The 18,622-nt window shown below is 34.6% G+C and overlaps 2 protein-coding genes across 2 annotated transcripts in view; one reads left to right on the top strand and one right to left on the bottom strand.

Annotated features, from left to right (window-relative positions):
• Positions 1–16,771, bottom strand: part of LOC144446252 (uncharacterized) — a 75,958-nt gene extending 59,187 nt beyond the window's left edge. Inside the window, exon 1 of the mRNA XM_078136004.1 lies at positions 15,981–16,771. Coding sequence (XP_077992130.1) covers positions 15,981–16,771 — 791 coding nt within the window. The remainder of the gene's footprint in view (positions 1–15,980) is intronic.
• The window catches only part of LOC144446975 (deoxynucleoside triphosphate triphosphohydrolase SAMHD1-like), a 367,634-nt gene that overhangs the window by 73,752 nt on the left and 275,260 nt on the right, over positions 1–18,622 (top strand). The window lies entirely within an intron of this gene.

The following is an 18,622-nucleotide window of genomic DNA, read 5'->3' as shown; positions in this document are numbered from 1 at the left end:
GAGTGTTCCTAAACCTCTGCAAAATGTTTCTATGTTTTCTGAGTATGCGAATAAATCACTAAAATAATCACTTCAACAAATAAATCATTTATGGTTTTTATGTCTACTATATGATGTACATGAATAGTGTACATGTACTTGCACCAGTGGTTATAATCATACATCTTGATATTTTCATAAAAGACAAATTTTCACGAATTTTACTCTTTTTTTCACCATGTAAGAAAAATGCTAAAACATGTACAATGTACTCATTAATTAAAATGTCTTTTGTACCCATGACTTTCTAGATAAATATTTTACAAACCACAAAACTCACATTTCAACCTGCATGTATGGCCTGGTACCATTTCCAAGCCAGCAGTAGTCAGACAATTTTCTAGTTTCTAGGAAAATACCAGCATTTACCACTGCCTGGTAGCTTTAGATAATTACCCATATAATCCGGAAGGCATTATCGATAGTAATATTTTATGAGTTTTACAAATGATTTCTGCACTACCTGTAACAATGATAAATCTGTACATACATAATCTGTATGTTTTTTATACATGTATGCTGCACTGGTACCTACATAAATATCAGAGGTACACATATTGTTACGATATCTCCGATGTCTACATTGTACAATGTACATGTACCTGTATATCCACAGATACAAAATGTACAATGTAGTCACTCTGGAAGTACATGTTCTTCCCCAATATTTTTATTCCTTTGGTCAGGGAAAATATGTGAACTATTAAAGGGGTCTTTAGGTTATGAATATTTTTCGACTGAATAAGAAAAATATTAGAAAATAACCTAATTATACCAACGCCAATACTATTTTTAAAAATCAGGGAAAGTAATGGCAATTTTGAATGTTTTGACTCATTTTCTCATATTTCGAACACAGAAGAAAAAGTGATGTAGAGACAAATTGTCGTGACATGTAATTTATGTAGATACACACTGTCATGACATAGAACAACCAAAGTATACATTTTTGTATATTCCATATTTTATGTTTAACTCAAGGCTTGTGCATGGTATAATTTCAAGTATATTCAATAAATTGTTATTCTGTTCATAGTAATGATTTCTTTGTCACTAATACGTACAATTAGATTTCTATTTCAATCCACAGCTATATAATGTACATGTACATGTAGGCTAGTCTAGTTCCTCATGACCGTATTCCGATTGTATACTACATTGTATGTTATCTTCACACATTATGTCTAGTCAATGTAATTACTCCCACACAGAATTCTGTGCTCCCACCTACAGCGTTCATATAATGAATATTAATGAGTGACGACAGCCTGTCAATTTGTAATGGATTACTACTGACATGCGACGTTTGCGCTTCACTCAGCATGGAGTTGAACCACATTTAATGCCTAGAGTAACGACATTGACTAGACGTAAGGTGTAAAGATAACATAGTGTAAAGTGGGAACACGGACGTCAGGAACTAGACTACATGTACATGTAGGCATACATGTAGAGGTATATCCATGTTCAACTCCTCAACATTCATATTAATTATCACAAACTAAATATCTACTGTATGTGATGGTACATGTAGGTATAGAATGCGACAATATAAATGTATGGCCCCATGAATTGTCAATTCAGTGTTCATATTCACCTTCTTGCTAAAAACCATGTACACATACATGTATGTGCTGATAGATCCCATTAATGTACATTGTATAAACTGTCACACTGTGTTTTTATCACCAATCACACTCTATTAAATGGGATATCTAATTGTATGTGCTACTGACAGTAAAACCAAAGATTTATTGTATGTGTTGGTACACATGGATATAGAAATTGATGAATTATAACTCAGTGTTCGTATTAATGACATCTTTCTCACTTAAGCCAAATATCTATTGGTATTTCCTGGTAACTTACAGAAAATATGTCCATGAATTGTCACTCTTTGCTAGTTTAACCGACATCTTTCTCATAAACCAAATACTGTACCTATCAAAATGTGCTGGTACATGTACCTTTAGATAATGTGACAGTAAATCAAGGACCATGTATAGTGTCACTGTTTGTTTTATTGACATCTTTCTTACTAAAACCAATAACTATCTATTGTATGTGTTGGTACCTTTAATATAGTACGGTACATTTAAAATGTCACTGTGTTCGTTTTACTTAATCGAATGCTAACCAAATATCTAAATACACGTGCTTGTATGTATACACACTCCATGAATAGTCACGCTGTTCGTATTACAGGAGAAATGAAGTTGCCTTGGTGTTTCACCATGAAACATTACACAAAGATAGACACAATTCAACTCAAGACTAACAATAACACTGAGACACAACACGCACAGCAGGATGCCACTTAATATTATCTCATCACACTGAAAAGTGATAACTTAAGTATTGCTACTTGTTTACAGTGAAGTGGAAACAGGTTTCTGCTGGAAACATTTGAAATGGACTTGATGATTTACATTTGTAAATGGCTTAAACTGTTTACTTTCTAACTGATAATAACATTACATTGACTTGATGATTTTATAGCTTCAATTGTTTACTTTCCACCTGATAATCAACATGGTAACTTGTCTACTTCTATATCCCCATTGTTAGACTGTTGACAGTCGTTTGTACCTTTTCGCTATGTTTCATCTAAAACTAAAGTCGTCACCTCACTCCCATCATCCGGAGCAATACTAGTATAACTGCGTACTGATAGCAACAGCGAGTGTCAGAGGCACAAGCGAGGCGCCGACTTTGTTTTGGATGAAACGTGGCAAAAAAAGGCACGAAACGACTTTTGACAGTCTACGCCACTGTGGCAGCACCTCCACCTGTACATGCAAGTTTATTCTGCATTTGAAGTTGTGAAGAGTGTGAATAGAATACATCATGTCTCATGAGTGAAACACCAAGGCATCTTCATTTCTCCTGTACATGTGTAACAATCATTACTTCTTTCTAAAATGAAACATTGTATGTGTGCTGGTACATATCAAGACAATAAAATGTATCGATGAATTTTCACTATGTTCATATTATCACCGTCTTTTTTACTTACATGTAATCCTAATTTTTATTTGTAATGATTACTGCTATACTTTTGTGCATCATTGACATTTGCACACACGTCACACATTAGAGTGCAGGAATTGATTTTTGAGTGATTGATTTCTGGCTCTCTTTTTGCATCCTCTCAGTGGCAAGCTTTGGTTTCACAATTTTCAACTGAGCTACATTTTGTACATGTCCATGTACATCCAATCCTAAATTACACTGTTACTGTATAATATTTTGCGTTAATATACACTTACATCATACAAATGCAACAAATATCAGTTTTTTAAAATTAATCTGTTCTTGAAGTCTCATATTTTGTCCTTAATTATCATTCTATACCTTAAAAGAAATGTGATATTAAAATTTTCATTTTGCTCCAGGAGTGACAGTGATTTTAGGTCTTACTAGCCCAAAGACTTCCTGTAGCCGCTCTACATGTATCTGGCTCAACAATGTTGTTTGTTAGAATGACGAGACAGATGCTAGCCAACTGGAGTCTCTCTGGTCTAAGTCTTCCTCTATCTTAAATCTACAATCTTCCACCATACTGTATGTACGTCATAAACACTATAGGGTCACCGTATGTACTTATATTGTACACTGACAAATCTGTTTACCCCTCTGGATAAGTTTAAAACAAGATATGCTAATCCGAAACTACTCTTCCCTGTTGGCATAACCTTAAACACAAGGTTCATATTCTATAACTAGACACATAAAAATAAGGAAAGAATACATGATATATACATGAACTAATTCAAAAATACACATAGTGCATATTGGATTTAACAATATTTGATTACCAATATACATTTATGATATTCTGAGCAATGCAAATGGCTGAAAAAGATGATCATGAATTGCTGCTACGTGTACATCCAGGGTTATTCCCACATTTACAAATGTACCTATACATACAAATGTACAAACTTTAGGTTGTAAAGAACAGACACTATACAGATTTTTCGTAGCCAAGGACCTAAATACAGGACACTGTACCACAACTCTCAATGTCCTTATCCACATACATGTAGGTGGATCTCACCATAAACTACACTACATTTGTGGATACAATCTCCTAAAGCAAATATTTCCCTATTCTGCTAGACTGTTGACGTAAGTTAACTCTAGAAATTGTTCTGCCTTAAGCTTTTCCTACATAGCGTCAAGGCACATGTAAATATACAATACTTGCATTGATAAACATCAGTTTTTAACAATTTCTTAAATCAAGCAATTGAATCTGATGAAAAATAGTACTCTTTTGATTACAAACATGTACACATTTGCAGGATTTCTATTTCATTGAAATCCCTTATCTAAATCAAATATTTCAGTTTTAATTTCACATCCTAAATGTACTAAAATACTTTAATATATTGTGTGTTTTTTACCAATACTATGGCGATATACATGTACATGTACACTGTACTTCCACATTTGAAACCAAATACTGCAGACAAACTTTCTCTTTGACATTGTTACAATGCAACTGGATACTTAAATCTTGAAATTACAAGAGATTCACTTTCATAGAAATTTACATCACATGTATGACTTACTGTAGCATATAATGATGAAATTATTCTTACTAAGAAATCAAATTATTCTGATGGATGGGGAGGGGGGCGGGAGGGGGGGGGGGCACTTCTTCTTTTCTTTAGTTAATAATATACTCCAAAAAATCAAACACATTCACTGACTTTGTATGCATAATAAATACCAACCAGCAGGAGTATTATAGTATTACAAATGAATGGAACTGAGCTATTTAATAAAATGTATATTTTTAAAGAACCTGACACAACATGTACATGTACAGAGTATTTCTGATGCTAGATATTTCTTGCAGACTATGATCCATTAAATGATACTTTTGTGAAACATTATCACAAAGACATAATAGTAATTGACATTTTTTTTATAAATCCCAAGAGATTAATGTGATATCACTTGTGGATGATTAATGTACCACTACATTGGTAAATACTAAGAAAAAATAATATGCATTTTTTGAATGTCGGAAATACATTTGTATATTTGCACTGATGGAAATATGTATTTGGGAGACAACTCATTCATGAAGCTATATACATCCCCACACCACCTCAGCTATAGACATACAACTCCATCCACCCACCCCATCCCATCTCAGCTACATGTAGATGATCTACATCTCACCCAACCTCACTTATATTATACTCAACCCCTGGCCCATCCCCACTCAACTATACACAGAGTTAGTACCTCACCTCAGCTAAAGACACACCTGACACCATCCCACCCCACCCCACCTAAGCTATAAAGACATATCCACCCCATCCCCCAGATACATTACATCCCTACCCTACATGTACATGTACTTCAGTTATATACATGTACATGTAAACCATCCCATCCTGTACCCCTTTCCCACCCAGGACACCCTAACCCTTGATGACATCAGTTGAGGCTAGAAACTACAATATATGTGCAGTACATGTACATGTGTTTTGCTGACAAACTGACCTAGCCAAGTGGTGATTGATTCAAACTGTATTATAAACCAATGAAAGGATTCACATACATGTACAGCAGCTTAGTAACATGTTGTAACTACAATTTATAGAATTGTGGTATATAAACATAACCAAGTTACCTGCACATATCCCTGGTGGCAGCAGTTTATGTTTATGATAGTATACACATAAAGTAGGCATGTGTGTGTTTGTGTAATAGTCAACTACTGCTGTATACATATATGCATGATTGAGGACATCATTTTGAAGGCCCAGACTATCGCAGTAAGGGAAGATTGATTTTGGCCGACATCCCCTTGTTAATATTAGGAGGACCAACAAATATAAATTGTCACTGATCAATATCTAGCAACTTGTAGACGACAGTTCACCTGAGTCAGGTGACCTTTTGAATCAGGTGACAAGTAATAAGATGAAACACATCTCTATATGTTAATAAGTACATGTTAATCACTTCTCATGAATAATTTAATGTATAACATTTCTATATGGAAAAGCCCACAATCAAGTGAGATTTCACAGTCACTTAAAGATTTGTTGTCTTATATTTGCAAATCAATAACAAACATAAATCAAATCAATCAATCAATCAATCAAAGTCCCTACTTTACCAGTCTATAGAAGGATTCATGGCCGAAGACTTCTCAAATTGGAAGGAAAATATGAAAATGTGGAGTGCTCAAACGTTTTCTTTGCAAATTAATCAGTATATTAACAACTAAATCTGATGAAAACATTGGCCAGTTTGAATACATGTACAATTCGTAAGTTCACACACAATTTATACATGCAAGACATTGTGTACCAATTCATCTTTGTGAGAATCATGGTGAATAAATATCAAACATTTTCTTTGCAAATCATGTTGAATCATTCATTAAATCTGAAGAAAACACTGGCCAGTTTGAATACATAGTTCTCTTGTAATAACTAATCTACGCATTCAGACATTGTACATGTATACCGATACATCTTTGTCAAAAACACGGTGGATAAATAACAAACCTTTTCTGTTGAGAATTTTCAATTCAATTCCCGATTGATATTATAATAATAATGTATGAAGTATTTAAAAAAAGGAAAATATGAGAACTTATTCCTTCTATTGTAGTACGAAATCTCTGTAACTCCATCATTTCAAAATGTAAGTGAATACAAGGATGACGTCCCCGATAATACATGTATACGTTATTTACAGCCTTCCCTCTCAGGAACCTGACAAGTTATTAAACCCAACTGTTTTTTCAGTGATTCCACTGACCATATTGGAATAATTATTGATATTCTAATCTATCCATTCCTACTTTCAATCTCACTACATGAAGTGACATCCCATGTTCTTCACCCCAAACGCCCGGCAGTCCTTTGTCTCTCAGTGACGAATAAAACCAAAACAGCTGTTGCAGAGGATAATCTTTCTTTAGATTGATAGAAATTGAATGTCATATTGTGCCATCCCACATGCAATATAAATCCTAAATACGTTGTAATACCAGTGGTCACTGGTTATCATGAAAGTGATACAAAATGCAAGTTATGATGTATCGAAAAATTAACTGGTTTATGGTATATGCAAAAAGTTTTAGGGCAACTATTTCCTTCAAACTGAAGGCACCGTACTGTAAATTGATCAGCCTTTTGGAGTATGATCCTTTCCGGCTACTTTCTTGATTTCATTTCAGATTTTTTTCCTAAATCCTTGAGAAAATATGAAATATGTAATATTATCGATATTATCTCTGTATAATTTGATATGTTGCTGTGGATAATCCATACTTGGCATTTAAACTGGAATACATTTAGTCAGAAATCATGTTATTATCAGAAACCTTTTAAGCTTTTGACATTAAACAACTGATTTCTAAAATGCTAAATTCTCCTTATGTTCTCAACAAAGGCTCAATTTCTCTGCTGTACTTTAAAGCCCACACGTCTCCATTAAAATACAATCTTTGTAAAAATTTCCATTTATTTTTTTATGTGTGTCACCTCAAATATTAGACACTACAAAACTGACATATAATACACAGCTAACAATACATGTACGTGTACATGAATAAGCTTTTCCACAAACAGTAATCTTTAAATCATTAAAAGCATTACTTCATAAATCATCACCAGCACTTTTCGCACAGTTGTTTTCATAATATGCGAGTTCGATTATTTATTCTTTATGGTACAATGTATTGACTTCACCTGTCAAGTTGACTTACAATCAAAATAATAACGAATCCGTGAACACTTTACAGTCTTACTTTCTGCTGGTGTAACATTTTTGTTTAAGGTTTGGTAACCATGGTAACAGGCAATCAAAATCAGGTACAACTGTATCCATAATTCCATATCTTGTATCAGGACTTTTATAGGAAACCGAGTAAAAAATTTTGGGAATTCAGGTACATTTTACTTTCTTACTACTGCCATGAAAAAAAAACAGTGATGCATCGTCTAAAATTAAAAATGACATGCACACACAGCCAGACATTTTCAAAGGAAAAGAAAATGACAAAAAGGTTACATGATTAGGAATTGCAAAATACATTTACTAATTAAAATGTCTACGCTCAGAGTCAAAAACTGTCTTGGAAGCAAATCCCAGAATAAAATATTGTTATTCAGTTTTATTTTGCAAATATATCTAAACGAAACAACACATTACCAGTGTAGGAGTTAATTAAACTGAGAATTCATTTTTTTTTTTAATTTATCTACATTATTTGATATTCCAGAGGTAAAATGATAATTAAATATCTTCACCTCTGGCAGTTGGTTTCCCAAGGTACGCAATTAGTTAAAAGATTTAATTATCTCCCGATAGGTTACATTCTATGTCACAGTAGTCCCTTATCACATCCGACATTTTAATATTTCTCACAAGACTACTCGGTTGCCATTTTCAATTAATTTTGGTCTTGTCTTTTTTTTTGAAAGACAAAAGTTGAAACAGGAACTGTGTTTGTGCTAACCATCTGCCAAAGTTTTATTTTTTCAATAATAGCAGCATCTGAGCTTGGGTTAACCATATGTGATAGGTATGGTTGTTTTGTAAGTTTCAGCTTCTCTCTGACTCATTTTAGATCCACAATGTACCCTACTAGTACTACCAGTCATTGTGTTTTGTAACGTGGCATGATTTAGTAGGAGTTCCAAACATATCCGCCTTTATATTCATCATAAATACCATATTGCAAGACTTCATTTAACTGTAGGATGTCATTTAGGAATACTGTACGATGTCTTTTACTTAGGAATACAGTTGACTGTAGGATGTCTTTTAGGAATACAAAAAGTGAATTCAAACCCAAATAATCAATAAATGCACCTGCTTTAAGTTTGTGTTTGCAAAAGTATCAAACAAGGCATGATTTTGTATGAGTAGCCAACCTGAAATTTTGATAAATGTACCTAGTTTTGCATATATTACGCATATGGCATGATTTTACCAATAAGTTCCCAAACTTGCATATTCACTAAATGCATCTACATGTATCCGAGCATTTACAATTCTATCAGATGGTGTGATTTTGTACGATTTCAAACACCAGATTTCGATGAATGTGCCTATTTTTGGTGAAGTTTATCATATGGCATGGCTTTTGTATGAATTTTCAAACCTCTACATACATGTATTCACTCTAGTATCAAAGCTGGTCTCTTGTTTATTATATGCCACATTTTGAGTCCCCAACCTCACTATTCATTGCAATAGTTGCTACACATCACAAATTATGCAGTGATTGCACCACAGAAAATATCCATCAAAGTGTGATCTGTAAGAACCATGCTGGTTGCCATTTAATATGTATGTTATTCCTTTCCTTTCACTACTGTAAGAAAAGTTGGGTCACTGCTAGGTCATATGAATGTTCATCAAGTGTGGTGGTGGTGGTGGTGGTGGTGGGGGGGGGGGGGGTGATATTTAAATTTAAATACCGGTACATGTACTTGCAGATACATTGTAATATAACCACACTGGTTGCAGTGTTTCATTATTTAGTTCTACATTTGATGAAAATGATTTTTGACAAAATTTTCATTAGTTTGAACCTAACGAAGCATGATGTCATCTTTCAGAGCAGGCAGACTGAACAATTTTTACCCTGTATTTCGTCATTAACTTCACAACAACATGTAGTATATTTAGTTCATGAAATTCACTTAACAGATGTGCACCTTTCACATAAAGGTTTAACTAATTTTACAACAAATGGATGTTTTTTAATACATACATGTATAAACTAATGAATGGATACCTTTTATACCTTTAGAGATATTACTCACATCTTGAACTCTTGCCGCTGAACTACCCTCTCTAGGGGAAATAATAGAACTTGCTTCCCTTTAATTGTAGGCCAATATAAGGTCAGATGGGACACAGACATCCTGTAAATGCTCTAGACTTCATGGTTGATTGTAACTGGTATATGAGTCACACACATCTCATAAATCATGCTGGCATACACGTTATTTATACATGGTATATCATCCCACAAAATTAATGTTAGTTTTTCGTCATAATGCTCCGAGTGATTCCGTGGACTAATACAAATTTGAGTCGGTAGGTGAGAATTTGTAGTCCACAGAATCATATTATGTAAATTATGTAATCACATGCCAAGTCGCAAGGTCAAGCTTACGTACAGGTCACACTGTGCTGTGGGTTTCTCAACCAAAAGTATTGGTTGTAACTTTGCAATGTACATGTAATATCAAATTTAGTTTTAAAATGTAAGTAAACCTTGCCTGAATGCGACTTTTGTTCCATCATTTTAATTACGTTCGTAATATTTGTTCCAGAAGTAAATTCATTCGGGAAGTGTAATTTCGGAGCTCTGACCTCAACGGAAAGTCAGAAGTATAAAGCTTATCGGCTGCTACATAAAAATTGTCATAGATAATCTACATCATTTTTTAGTTAGAATAAAATTTGTTAAATAAAAATAAAAGTACCTCTACGTATCAGACTCATGCCACCCAAGGATGAGTGTAAAGAAATGTGTGCATTTACCAGTTTTGAAAGTACATAATTATTACAATAACTCGTGGCATAGAATTGGCAGACACAGTTGAGATCGGTAGAACAGGAATGATTTAGATTCTTGATCTGCCCTGTTTGATGTCACACAGGTGAAGAATGGCACGTTTATGTGATACATGTATTAATGTATGATATCTCCTTGCTATGTTAATTTCACATTCTAATGACAAACTCACGATTCCAGTCGACTTTCATGATACAGTATTAATAGGGAATTCAGTACTTTGGAAAAGGAAATATTAAAGCATGTACATGTATCATCCTACCTCAAATGTATCAATTTACAAGTCTGAAGTACTGGAGTGTTTGTCTATTTTTTCCTCAATTGACTCGTGTCTCTTTTTCACTATAAATATCTATTTTTTTCTTTTCCTTGCATCAGTCCCAAAGGAAAGAGATGAATTCTCATTAAAAAAAATACAATAAAATTACTAGAGAAGGGATTACTGTAGTTTAAAGTATAAGTTCAAATGACCAAACATTAAGTTTTCATTCCAAATCAGCCAATTTCTATGAAAGTACTTTTAGCATGTTCTATTGTATAATATTGCCATTCACGATATAGAAGTTAACTCGATCAGTCACATTTTCTACACTGATGTGATCAAAATTTCCAACACCTTCCTCAAGTGACACCTTGAGATATTAACTTTCACGACATAACTACTATATATTCCTTACAGTTGACTTAAACTTCACACAGGATAAATGCAATACCCTTTTATAAATGTACTCCAATGAATACACCTTACAGTTACACTGTTGAGTGTTGTGTGTTGGTGTGTCATTTTTAACAGTAACGATGTAACTAGTTTTCAGCGAACCATTTATACATAAATTGAAGTCTGTTTATGAAGTGTAGTGGTACAGATTTAGCATACTGTTTTTACACCCTTTATGGCGAGAAAGATGAATGGCAAGTCAGAATCTGTGTATTGTACTAGACTACAGTAGTTATGCACATACAGGTACAGATGAATACATACATGTTTAATGTACACACAGCTTAGTAGTGTAGGTGATAACGTTCAGCTGTGACACAGTGTCAGATGCCACTGTGTAGAATTGATTGCAGAGAGGACTACACGTTGATGTCATGAAATCAATACAAAATAATTCCTTATTATAGAAAAACCCATTACTTCACGGTCATCATCATTGGAAACAGGAAACCATTCCAGGTCAATAATACCTAGGTACATACATACACACTGTTGGCAAATCACATATAATTTTTGCTCTCTACATTGTGTCAAAATGTATGGTTTACATCTCCGATAGTACCTCATATCGTTACTGACTGGCAAACCCAGCATGATATTATTACAAGACACAGCTTGCCAGTATGTGTGATTATTGCGAAACATGAAGTTTATCAGTCTTGTTCTGTCAATCATTATTAACATCAAAACTCTAGCGTAAATAATTGATTCTAAATATACTGAACACGCATTTCCTAAACCTTTGAAGCTAACCTAGCCCTGAAATATGTTATACAGTACTGAAATAATATCATTATTATTTCAAATAATAATATTCTAGATAAATATTTTTTGCTTCAATGAGAAATGTTTTTGATAATAGATATGTGTAGTCAAGATACTACTCTGGCAATCAAAATCTTGGTTTACTAAGACACTACACTACATGTACCTGTGGTAGATTTACACAAGTGGGTGATAGTGGTTCCTCTGTTGTACAAATCTACAATCTAATCAGCCTGTGATCAAGATAGTGTCAACATTGGAAGTCCCCAAAAATGCAAATTGCAAGATAATGCTGGAAGTCAACAGAAATGGCACCCTACTGTGAGTACAATTAAACAAATATCCATTAAATATCTTTAAATATATCAACATGTCATGACAATGGTTTTGATTCATGTCTATCTTAGTAAACCGAGACCTCAACTGCCAGGGTAGTAGATCCTTACATTATAAAAACACTATGATGATTGACTATAAAATGAAACCAACTTTCATTAACAGCTCTATTGTTCAGGACAATGTGTATATATGACCTTGCAACACATTTTAACTACTTCTATTGTGTGTGTACTGTACACTTACATAGTACTTGACTTTCTGATTGGACTCATGAATAATCAACTTGCGCTAATTGATATAACCATTTTTAGATTTCACAGAAACTGTATGAGGCTGAGGAAGTCTTTCCGGGACCAGTTCACATACATGTACATGTATACCAATATTAGAGAATTTATTTGAATTTTGAGGTAAACTTCGGCAAGTAAATTAACAACTGTAGGTACATGTACTCCAAATCAAACACTAAGTTCACAAAACAAGTATGAATACATGAATACTATATACATATAGAATGCTGATTATGCACACTACATGTACTTTACGTAGATGTATTTTTTTTGCGAAGGTTGAGTGACTCAGATTGGACAAATTTCTCAAACCTCCACCACCTTTTGTCACCTATATGTATTAATATTAGCAGGATTTAGTTGACAATTCTAACAGCATTATAAGATACATGACATTTTATAGTAAGTGATTTGATTGATGTCATCCACTGCTACCTTCAGGTCATAGCAATTTACGACACTGTCTTTAGTGACACCATTGAGTCACTGTACAAAAATGTACACATTACATCTGTTTAAGCTAGAAGTCTAGAGGTGTTGATTTAATGTCTGTATTAACTTGGTGCAAATTGGCCACAAGTGATGCTAAAATCTTCATAGCCCACAAAAAATACTGTAGTAGTGTCATCCATGGCATCGAATTTCACAATTCGATACCATGGACGGTACAGATCTAAACTAACCACTTATTTTCATTACAAATCTGCTGCTATACATGTAACAGATTGACTTTTACATGTTCATACATGAGGTCACACACCAATAAATATTTGTACTGATGCACAGACAAGAGATTTTTGCTATGAATGCATAGCAACTGCAGCAGTATTCTTTTGTAATAACAAATAGCTGACATGGTGTTACATTACTGGAGTCAGGCTGTAGTCAAGGTGAACAGACCTCAATTTTAGGCATCAGTGACAAAAACTTAATTACTAGATGTAAACTTTCATGTAAATGCATCAAACCAATTATAACAATTAGATTCACATAAAATGAAAGAATTTTTAACTTGAGCATTCATTCAGGATATAATATGAGAAAGACCACCACCTGTTACAGTTTCTAGCTGTTTAGTCTTTCTAATGGCAATACCACACACATGTACATGAATTTCATACAGAGATTAAGAATTGATATTCAACAATGGGATATAAAAATTTGGGGTTTTTTAGATCACAAATCAAACCCTGGTCAATTTGCAAACATACAATGTGGTGTGAATGATATAGACCTGTGTACTATTAATTTGTAATAAAAATAAATGGTTTTGCAATGCACCACTACCTGTCTGAGTGTCACAACATGGAGGAAAAAACAGTTACAACTAAAATGATGTAGGCTTGGTGTTTCACTTATGGAAGTTCATTACATTTTTAACACAGAGATAGACATATGACAACTCTAGACGAACAATAACAGAGACACAGTAAACACATCAGGATCCTTTGTCCAATAACAATGAACACTGATAAGCATTGTTCTTTCTAAGTGCAGTAACACCAGGCTTCTTATGAATTCATTACACATGGACTTGATGGCTTCAATTGTTCATTTTGTATTAAATTGATAGTGATAATCAACATATCAACTTGACTACTACGGCATCCCCACTGTGCATGACACCTATGTTGTTTCTTTTGCATTAGAAGTTGTCTGAGGGTGTGTAATAAATGTCATGTTGCATGAGTGAAACACCAAGCCTTCATCATTTTAGCTGTACATGGTTGTGCTTTTACTGGTGATGGGTGTACAACAAATTGAACAGTGACTAGGCTAGCTATAGCAACTTGTACATTTTGTATAACAGAACCACCCATGGTTTATGTTACTTGCGTCTTCAAATCTTTCCTATATGAAATCGTTCCATTAACAATTATAAGTATGATCATAGAAAGTACATGCCAGAACATGTGACAAATAATACTTGTAAGGGCCCTGTTTGAATGTAATTACTATTATTACCAGAGTATTTTCATTTACATTTTGAATTGTCAAACATGTAGCTTTTAATTGTGAAAATATCAAATAACTGCTTTTAAGTTTTAGCACTACTATAAGAATTGATAACATTTTTCTTGCATTCACAACGGACTCTTTAAAACTGTTTTCATCATATTTTATTTCATGGTGTCTATTTTTATCTATTGATGACGATCAACGATATAACAGTTCTTTACAGCAATACGAATCTAAATATATTCATGAATCCTGCATTCAGTATTTTAAAAAAAGTCACAGCATATAGTTATTATTGGACCAAAGTTTTTGGAATTGTTTATGATGTTTATCTCTATTTGCTTACTTTGTACTGTGTACTTTTAATAGTACTGTGACAGCCAATAGTCTGACCATGATAGCACATGACATGATAACTCAAGATAACATTATCAGGGTGTTTGCCTAGCTTGCTGAATTATCTTGTACTGGAGTGGCTATTATCAGTCCAAATCACCTTTACACCTAAATGTATGACAATGTATTGTTTTCAACCACAGATCTAGATTATTTATATATTACAAGAAAAATGAGCAGATCCTGCTATTCTGTCTCAAAACCTGGGGTGACTATGTGTATATGTCTCACGAATTTGAAGCTGTGAAATTGAGATTTTTCTATTAAAACAGCTTTCTCCAGTACAAGTACATTTGTAATGTTTTGAGGTAGTTATATAATAATTTACACGATTTTCACATCTGAAGCAGTTTTATATTGAATATCTTCCAAATTAATCCCAAGAGAAAACAGTATTAATACTCCTGGGACTTCACATCTCTGTACAGGTGTTGAAACCTGTGGCATATTACAAAGATATGACTAATTACTCAGGAACCTATAAAATGAAACTTGCTCCCTTGGTAATCCTGGAAATAAAACTTCTTTTTTTTTAAACCCTCAAGTATGCTAACGTTGAACAGTTACTTTTACAGAAAACCATCCCAAATCTGTCAAATGATTTTCACGTTCGACAATATGTTTATGACTGTACAACCATTCACAAAATGTAAAGCACTCTTTAACATTTCACATTCGACATGACAAACAAACTTAAATATGAATGAATGACAGCATGAAATTAGGAAAGACATATTTCTACCTCCATGAATGATGGCATAGAAACCACTGTATGACACGACAGTTTTAAAGTATTACGTAATCACCGTCTGACATTTCTGTACTACACACTACATACAATGGAAAGTGCATAGCACCTACGTATTTATAGCCAACAAACAGCGTCGCCAACACTTACCCCTTCGAATATGCTTCTTTTGGTTCCGGACAACCAATACCAAAGAGTTCATCTTCCGTCATAGGAACTTGAATGAGGGACACAGCTAAATCGTCTGTGTTATCATCGTTTATATACAAGTACAAAATTTTATTCTGGCGGCTCATTACATTCTCTGAGAGTTCATTATTCGTATTTACTGCGTCGTAAAAATATTTCGAAAATAAGTTATCCGGAACACAAGACACTCTCATATCTAATATTTTTCTTTGTCCTGGCATTGGATCGTTGGCACATACATCGATGGTGACTTTAAAAAGACATGCTTGATGTCCAAGACAGAATAAAACTGGGTCACAGCTAGATATTGAGTCGTCCTCTCCAATATTTGCATTCCAGAACCCCTTTGCTTTAGGTTCACCTGTACGTCTCTTGAGGACTATTTCCCGGTTAGTCGTACTGACGTGCGGAAGGTCAGTTAGCTTGAAGCGTTTCAGGTTGCTCCCGAAGTATCTCTTCATTCCCGAAAAGATAAATGCTATCTCCGCAATAAATGTACCTTTCGGGCAGAGAATAGCCGCTCTCTTGTTTTCCTGCCATTTATAAGTTTCTTCAAGAATGCTATCTACTCGCTGTTCGTATCTCACTTTCGGTGGGTCCATGAAGGGACGTTTTCCACGCTCCATGTTTCGCGGGTTCTGATTCCCGTTGTCCAATCCCCCTGGTTGTAGCCTCATTGCTGGCAAGGGCTGAAAGCCCGTGACGGCCACGGCCACCAGTAGATAAACTACTGCGAGACATATCTTCCACATGGCCAACAGCTCTGGTAGTGAGTCGCGAGACACTCGATTTCATCGCGAGTATTTAGCCTCCCATCCTCTTGGTTTTGATGCATTGTTATTATAATGACCCATAAACGGCACATGCGTAATCGTTCGCGACTTAATATATGCAAATTACCTATTCAATGCGACGGGACGTTCGCACTGTGTGCATTATACTTCTGTATCATACTAGTAATGACACACAATTTACGCTTAATCGATAAATTAATTGGTCAATCCATTTATTCATTGCTAGTAGTAGTCAAATGCAATGGATTTCTATATTTGATAATGTCTGCGGCATCATCATCGTCATCATCATCATCTCTCTCTCTCTCTCTCTCTCTCTCTCTCTCTCTCTCTCTCTCTCTCTCTCTCTCTCTCTCTCTCTCTCTCTCTCTCTCTCTCTCTCTCCATACATACATACATACATACATACATACATACATACATACATACATACATACAGACAGACAGACAGACCTGTGGCCAACCTGGTCATGAGGGGGAACTATTGACGGAATGATCACGGGGGACTCGGTTTTAAACTGTCACCCCTTCATGTTCATTGAGAATGAACAAGCAATGCGTTAAGGATAAACAGTAAACACACCGTCAGCAATCTCTACTCTACACGACGTTAACCACGCTTGAAATGTGATGATTCGCAGACATTTGAATCATAGATAATCGATGAGTGTTTGACTTCGTGTTAGCCAAGTAATTCAACAATTCGTACCAATCGTTTTTATTTGTGTATGTGTGCTGTCAATCTTGTTTTACTGAAATAAACTAACTCACTGACTGACTGACTGACTGACTGACTGACTGACTGACGAGAGACCTCTACGTCTATCGATCTATCATTCTAAACTATTGTAAGACAGACGAGATAGTGAAACAGATGGGAAAGGGTCGTCTTTATACCCGACTGTGAAGTGTTGATAACTCACCTCTATAATTAATATTAATATATTTCATCGCAATATAATTTTTTTTAAAGTCAGAAAGAAACCATCACACCAGGATAACGTGTCCCTATGGGGACATGTGCGGGTGCCGATATATGACTCATGATAACTCAGACCGCTAAAGGGGTTGGAGATGATAAGGAGCTTGCTTTAATTAATACTAGAATACATACGTCAGCAGGCTAGGAGTTCAGACTAGGATTACAATTTGGGGTAAACCATTTGATTTCTGGGGGCGGGGAGAAGGTGGCTGGAGGATTTTCGAGAGAAAAAACTGCTGACCAAATCAAGACAGAAAAAAAAATGTTTCCAGGGTATAAGCTATTAAAAAAAATTGCTGTGCTGTAAGTGCGGTAACTAGGTACAAATGTCAAATTCCTCGGTACATGTTTCTTTGATATGAAATTGTGGTTACACGTAAGTTTTGTATACTGTCCATACCCTTGGAAAATAGAATGTTGTATCAGGCGGTGGGGTGGGGGTGGTTGCGCTATATAATCAGGGGGTGGAACCACCCACAGGGGTCCTCTGCGTGTTTTCATGTTTTTGTCGAGGAGCTCGAGTGCATATTTCTATTTCAAGGATTTCGAATAGCTCCTGAAATATGGGAAGATGTATCAAATTGTCAGCAGTACATCTCTCCAATTATTCTTGGGTATAACCTAGACTGACACCAGTCACTTGGGAGATATTTTATTAGTTTCATAATCTTCTAATGTTTTGTTATGATTCACTTTTTTAGTTCATTTTTAAAGGAGAAAGTTGTCTTTTACTTGAATTTTTTTTATTTTCCAGTTACTAGTAAACTGGCACCAGTCATTTGCGAGAATTTTTACTAGTCTCATAATCTTCAAAAGTTTTGTATTTT

Source organism: Glandiceps talaboti, chromosome 15 (assembly GCF_964340395.1).
Source record: "Glandiceps talaboti chromosome 15, keGlaTala1.1, whole genome shotgun sequence".
Taxonomy (NCBI): Eukaryota; Metazoa; Hemichordata; class Enteropneusta; family Spengelidae; genus Glandiceps; species Glandiceps talaboti.
The sequence above is the reverse complement of the archived record's forward strand: the minus strand, read 5'-3'. Positions and strand labels throughout refer to the sequence as shown.